The 7,432-nt window shown below is 32.7% G+C and overlaps 1 protein-coding gene across 1 annotated transcript in view; it reads left to right on the top strand.

Annotated features, from left to right (window-relative positions):
- Nucleotides 1-5,702: 5,702 nt before the first annotated feature.
- LOC108373008 (uncharacterized) overlaps nucleotides 5,703-7,432 on the top strand; it is a gene marked incomplete at its 5' end in the record, with an annotated part of 7,367 nt that continues 5,637 nt past the window's right edge. Inside the window, 5 exons of the mRNA XM_017628846.1 lie at nucleotides 5,703-5,856; nucleotides 5,959-6,096; nucleotides 6,236-6,373; nucleotides 7,127-7,215; nucleotides 7,296-7,423. Of these exons, the coding sequence (XP_017484335.1) occupies nucleotides 5,703-5,856; nucleotides 5,959-6,096; nucleotides 6,236-6,373; nucleotides 7,127-7,215; nucleotides 7,296-7,423 (647 nt within the window). The remainder of the gene's footprint in view (nucleotides 5,857-5,958; nucleotides 6,097-6,235; nucleotides 6,374-7,126; nucleotides 7,216-7,295; nucleotides 7,424-7,432) is intronic.

Below are 7,432 nucleotides of genomic sequence, written 5' to 3'. Positions count from 1 at the left end.
TGGTGCATTGTGATCTGATAACAAATCTGCATTCTGTTGTAGTCAGGCCTAAATTTATTTTGCTATTTTGCATGTCCGCTCTACTCCAAGAGAGCAACCGGTGTTGAAGCCTTCTGCTCTCACAAATTCATTAAATTCATTAGCTGTCTCTATTACCTAAGATCTTATAAGGCCGTGCGATTACACAACACTTTCGCTAGAGAGATAACTTGCACCATTTTCCAGCCGTAGAAATGGAGCGACGGTAAGTTTTTCGGAATAGACATCCTCCCTAAATCACAATCCAGCTTGTACCTTCCAATGCAGAGCAGTAATGAGCTCACAAACATAGTCTAGTAGGTCTCAACTTCGTATACTCCTTTTCGCTTCTGAAGGTCTGATTATGCATACCTCGCATAACTTCGAGCAACCACTGGTCGCTAAGTTTTTACAAGTTCTGCTAATTACTGGGTAATAGAGTACATACAAAACAACAGCTTAAAACTTATGCGAAGTTATGCGAAGTATGCATAATTAGACCATAAGTTTAGCCTAAGCCGACGCCGACGTTGATCGCAAGCGCATTTGCCCCAGTACGCCCTTCCGTTCCCTTCTGGATACTGGTCACTATTTAATCAACTTTGGCTATAGTCTATCGACTTTTCTTATTGTATATCACTGTGAACCGAGTCATATTCGAAATGACTCGTTTATCACAGCCCTGAAGCGCTGAGTCTAGGTTTTAGGTTAGGGAAGCCCATCTGCTGAGAAGAGTCAGTGAATGGCGTGTCAAGACTCCCCTATATCCTCCTTTTTTGTGGAAACGTCCTCGAGGGTGTTCTCTACATTCAGTTCATCAGCATTTGAAAAAAGTGAAAACTACCATTAAAAAAAGAGACAATTTCACAATTCTTTCGAAAACAACTATTTGCACTGTAGTTAACTTTTTTTTTGTTTTATGTTTCTTTTAATGCTTTTTTACACACTTACATCTCTGAACAAACATGACACATACAAAAACACATCTACCTACACAGATACATATTATTTATAAGTGAATGCAATTTTTAGCTATTTTAGCTACCTTTTATTAATTGACTATTAGACTATTGAATAGTTGGGTACTCAATCAGTATGAGTACTTCTATCATTGGATATGTTTTGCTGTATTAAATAATATAGCAAAAAAATACAGAGAGGACCCTTCTACGTGAATCGAATGAAAAAAAGAACTAGTAATGAGTAGTTTATAAAAAATCCATTTTTTTTAATTTGTATTTCATGTTCTTCTTTGTAGCATTTGAGCTTCGTTTTTTATATTGAATTTGTTAAAACAAATACTCTTGCACTCAATACAAATGGTTTTTAGTAAAAGGCCAAAGAATCTACATACTTAATTCATAAGCCACTTGTTACTTGTGGTCGCTTACCGAAATGATTTAGTAGGACAACTGGCCTTGAATATTGAATAACTTTTTTTCATTTGCCGCGCCGGTGCTTCTTGAAAATGTAAATGACAGAAATTTACGTAGCAAAGTAAGTAAAGTTTGTATAGAAAATGATAGGAAAATTTCGTGATTTTCGATTCGTGCGAAAACAAGAATAGGCGCCAATAACTTAGGAGCTTGGATATTTTGGGCTTAGGAAAATTATTGTAATGCACTAAATACAAAACTTTAAATTTTATATACGCCAATATTATAAATACGGTGACCATCCGTCCTGTATTGTACGGGACAGTCCTCTTTTTTTACCCATTGTCCTGGTAATTTATTTATTTTATACGGGACGGCAAATGTTCTGTATTTCTTTTAGTGTCCTGTATTTGTCCCGTATTCGATACTTCGACGCCTTAACAGGTCATTAAAATGGCATGCCTATGAACGAGTTTCAAATAATGTTGGTATATGATAGTAATTTTTTCCATAAACAATTATTATTTTCCAATGTGAATGCCTCTGATTCGAGTTTTGGCTATTTTGCCTTAGTTTATTTAATTATTATTATTTACTTTATGAAAGTAAAGCTCTTTTCCTAACAAAAACCATATATTTAATACCAAATCTCCAACTTTGTGCAAAAAAACTCTAAAAATTAATTCTGCAATATTTCACCAAAATTTAAATTTTTTTAATTAGAATCTTCAGAAAAAAATTTGGTTTGCAGTTTTGTCACTTATTAAAATTAAGTATAATAAAGTGTGATTCGAAAGCGCTGCTCATTTGCTTCTCTTTCAAAAAAATCGTCGAACATACTTACTTTGTATGAAAAAAATGAGTAACATCGTCACCGAAAAAACTTAAATTTAACGATTTTTTTTTTACAAATTTTACGGGGTAAAAAATTGTGGTAAATGATCCTAAAAATAAGCGCTAATTCATCCAGGATCATTGAAGAAGGCCTTAAAATCTGTAAGCTGTTGTGGAAAAAATTTAAAAAATTTTCTCATAAATATGGTCACCGTAATTATAAATGAAAAATAGAATTGAACAAATTTTTGGTTCCCACAGTCAAAGTTCATAACGGTCTGAATAGAGAATCTAGCGGGACAAAACTATTTTCGTTGACAGATTTGTACACCAATTCCTATCTACTAGTTTATGAGGCCACTGATTACAAGTCTTCAGTCAGGTTTCAAATATCCAATATGGCGGACGATTTTTTTTTTTAATCTATTGCGATCGCTGATTGTGAATCTGACCATGAACTCTTAAAACTCAAGTTGTTAAAAGTTGATCGAATATTTTCGGAATTTGCTACTCGGGCGTTTTTGGTAGTATTTAGCAGTTTTTATGGTAGCTGATTACGAATCTGAAAGCACATTTGAAAAATTTTAAATTTCGGTCCAATTTGACGGCTTTCTAATTTAAAAAGTAAGTGAATTTTAATAGAAAATAGTGAATTCATATATTGAACAAAGTTTGCAAAAGTTGGCTATAATTTTCGCGTGTGTGTAGTTTAGATTTTTGGCAAAGTTTGGTAGACATTTTTTCCTGCAATTCTGAAATCTAATACATATAATTACATTTTGCCTATACTTACGAAAATGTATGTTTTCACTATTGTAAATAAATAATTAATAATTTTTAAGATGAGTCAATTGAACGCTAAAACAAAACCTATGGTGCTGGATACGTCTCTGGCGAATTCTGAAATTTTGCAAATTGCAAAAATTGTCATTCATGTAAATCACAGAGTGGATGGGTCTTCTAACTAGACATTCCTTTGAAATTATATTCGGCCTTAGTACCGATTTGAAGACTTGAAATTTTCGTCCCGCTAGATTCTCCATTCAGACCATTGTGTGATCTAAAAAAAAGGGCTCGAACGTGTATGCTTTAACTCGTCGAACGCGACAGAAAACCGTGGTAGAAAAAAAAAATCCTTTTAGACATCGGTTATTAGTAACCATAGCGACAATGTAGTAGAGTTTGAACAAAATCGCTGACATACAATATTTCGCTAAGGTTTTACTCTAATTGTCTGAGCTAGTTTTCAAGTTATTCGAAAAATGGCAATTTAAAAAAGAAATCGGTTCCCTCGTTTTCAAATTAAGAAAAGCGATCTCATTTTACATATTTTATCTATTGTAACTCTTGCTGTTAGTCAGAAATCATGAATCGTTAAAACAACAGTCATTTGACGGGAAGAACACACCATCCTCTGAACCGGACTGACTATACAAATGTAGTCTATTATAGACTCTCACCGCTTGAATTCCATCATCGCTGATTTTGACAGAGTTTAGAAAGCTGTTACAATGCAAAATAAGTGAACAATTTTCTTTCGGTTTCCCATTTTCAATTATTTTCTGTAGTCCAATATGTTTCAGTATTCAGATATAAAATTAATAAAAATATTCTAGTTCCATTTTCAATAAAATATATACATTTTAGAATATAAATAAACTAGTTGAAAACCCGGTTTATTCGATTGTAAAACTTCGGTTTATTCGTATTCACAAAATGAAGATTACAAAAAAAACCGCAAAATATTCAAAACCCCGGTTTTGAAAAACCAAGTCAAACACTCTAATATGCATATCGCGAAATATCGGAATTTTTGAATTATTCTAAATTACCATTATACTGTAGGAGGTGGGCGTAATTGTTTTCCTATCTCAAATTGGGTTATTTAGTGAGGGCAAAAGCCATTTGTGTACCAAGTTTTTGAGTTTGAGGCAAATATACCGTTATACGGAAGGTGCACGTGTTTGAGTCCAGCTTCGCTATTTTCAATACCAACTTACCTTGGGCCATCCCAACACCAAGTTACATAGTTATATGTATGAATTTTTACTCAAGTTATCGTATACACGGACAGAGGGACAGACGAACGAACAATCGATTCTTTCATTCTGAGTTAATATAAGTGCGCTCAGGTATAGAAATATTCATAGCTGAATTCAGTGTCAGGGCTATTTTTTATATACATTCTGTTAGTTAATTTTTAGAGCCACAAGAAAAGGTGTAGAAGGTTTTCGTAAAAAACTGCGTATTAAAAATAGTTTTACGTGAAAGCTTTCACTTAGCCGTTGGTCGAAAAGTTTCTAAATTTAGGTAAGCGACTATTTCAGTGACAAAAGCAATCTTTGTAGTTTTAAAATTTTTTAAGGTGGATTCATCGTTCTAGTTCTGAACTAATTGAACTGGTTGAAGTTGACTTACCAACTCGAAAGTGTTCAGAAGTTTTTTCAGTTGCTCTCCCAGAGAGAAAAACACAACAACAACCACAGGGAGAAAAGTTCGGAACTAGAACGATGACTTCACCTTTATACTTTCTTTCTATTTTGTACTGTGTGTATTGAGTGTTTTGTGGTTTTTAGTTACATGTTTAATTTTGAAGTTAAAAAATATATAAATTTTACTTTTGTGCAAAAAAGATCAGGAGCTTTTGTATAAGCAAAAAAAAATTAGTTTTGAAACCAATGCTAATATTTGGCCAAAAATTTCTTTAAAAAAATATTTTTACAGTAAGAAAAATTTTAAAATTTGGCCTGCTCGCACGATTGGTACGATTTCTAGAATTTATTATTGGTACAAAATATGAAAATTAGGAAGAGTTTCTTTAGCAGTCACGTGATTTGTGCAATACATTCAAACTCAATTGGAAATTTAATTGACAAATGTAAAAAAAAATCTTTCGTTAATAGTTTTCCATCAGACGATTGGCAAATCTGACTTACTTTTTGATTGAAACAATATTTCGGGGTTTTTGTAAGTTTTTTTTTTTACTTTTTAGCGACTTTAAAATTCTATAAGAGCTCTAGGGAGTCGGCGATCTCAACTCAAATGCACAACATTTTTATTAATTTTTTTAAATTTAAATAATTTAGCGCAAAAAATTAGACCAAGTAGATTTTATTTTCATATGGGATTCGAGCAAATGCAACACTGTTCGTTTTATTTTAATTTTTAATTTATTTTTATTTATTTGTTACACATTATTATAGTGCAATCATATCTTTATTTACGCATTTTTAAGTGTTGAAATATTTTTAGCAAACTTACATAACTGCCTGCTGTTTGCTCGAATCCAAAACTATAATTACATATGTTTAATTTTATGGCTTTCACCATTACCACTTCATTTATTTATTANTACTAATAAAAATACAATCATAATGAGTTTTGTACTTAGTGTGTGTACACCTCTTTACTAATCCCTTCTGCATTTTAAATTATTCACCATGTGCTTTACCATGAAAAAATGTGCATTAATCGCTCCACTTTGTTGTGGTTTTCCAAAAATTATGTCCCCCAGATTTCTGCAAGGGCCGTGAAACGTTACAAAATCTCTGCGATCAAATACCGGGTGATGCTTTGTTATATTCGCTATTTCGCGAAAGTGCCGAGCCGGTGAAGTGTCCGTTGAAGGGTAAGTTGCAGTTAAATTTTTTTTTTAGCTGTTTAGCGTTATATTGTTGCTGCTTCTATTTACTTAAATATCGCCCTTTTATGCCTTCATCTTCATCTTTAGGACCTTTTATATTCACCTATAATCGTGGTCATGGTGAATGTAAGAGCCCTGTTTCAAATATCGAAAGCTGCACAGAAGACAGTCGTTTGTTGCTCAGTTTTCAAGCTTGTCCCGACGTGCAAGGCACCGAAAGCACAGGTAATTAATTTGATATATGTACATATTTTTTGCTTAAATATTTTGAATCAAACATTTAAACCCTATAGGAAGTGATGTTTTCGTGTTTTAAAACCTTAGCATAAATCCCTGTTTTGCCAACTCTTATTTCTTTCAACAGTTGAAGAACTAACTTGCTTGGCTACTTGGAAGGATGGCAACTCAAGATATCTTGTTGGCTTGGTTTCGCATCATCATGCCATCTCGAATGAAGAGCGTTATCGTTGCTTCGTCTATGAGAAAATCTCCTCGCTAATGGGTAAGTGTGTTGATGTCGATGTGAAATGCTTTTTAAAACCTGAAACTGAAACTGAAAAGAAAATACGGAATTACGTAAAACGGTTTTAATATCAGTAAAATCTAAGCATATACATACAGTCAGTCAATAAAGTTTGGGAACAGCTAATTTTTTACAATACGGACATTTTTTTTTTTTTAAATATTTTATTTTTCGCTAATTTTTTTATAAAAATATGGTTAATTATACCACAAAACCCCAAAAATCTAAGCTCCAAACCTTGTGCAAAATTAAAGAAAATTGTGCAAAATTCCATTTAAATATTGCACTTTTTATTTACGCTCGCTAGAATAAAGTTGGGTATGCGGTTTTTTAGCCCATTTAATTTTAGTATAATAAAGTGCAAGTATGATGATGCTAGGATTTACCATTGATTTTTGTGAATTTTTTTTTGTTGAAGGTGTCGTACATTTTTACCATATAAAAAAAAAAAATTATCAAAAGTGCATATATGTATTTTTAATTTAAATATATTTTCGCATTAAAGTATGGTGCGTTTTCTTTAAAACAAGGTATGTTCGAAGATTTTTTTTAGAATCCTCTTTCATTGTGATTTAAACACGCTAGATTTTTTCGATGATATCTTCGAAGATCTAGTACGATACTTTTTTCACAGTGATTTTTTTATTTCACTATCTAAAATACATAAACAGTGCCACATCCATGCGTAGACAAGTATGTATGTTTCATATGTACATATGCCTTTCATTTTAGGTGGACCTAGTATTGTGAGTTCCAAGGACGCTGAATACAAATTGGCACAATCAGGCGACGCTACTTGCAATGGACTGGATAGTGCAGAGGTAATATTTATTCAAATAGTAATCTTATAGCTGACATTTACTTATTTATTTATGTACATTCATCTGTATATTATTTGCAGGTTGGTTCCCGCATTATGTCGTTGAGAAAACCACCTGTGACCGAGCGATGTGACTTTCCGGCGTGGTTTAAAGGGCCGCGACATTGGCATGTTTTAATGGGCAATGCTGTCTACAATTATCATCCAAAGTAAATATA

The sequence above is a fragment of the Rhagoletis zephyria genome, unplaced genomic scaffold (genome assembly GCF_001687245.7).
Source record: "Rhagoletis zephyria isolate East Lansing unplaced genomic scaffold, Rhagoletis_zephyria_1.1 Rzeph_scaffold_06269, whole genome shotgun sequence".
Lineage (NCBI taxonomy): Eukaryota > Metazoa > Arthropoda > Insecta > Diptera > Tephritidae > Rhagoletis > Rhagoletis zephyria.
The sequence above is the reverse complement of the archived record's forward strand: the minus strand, read 5'-3'. Positions and strand labels throughout refer to the sequence as shown.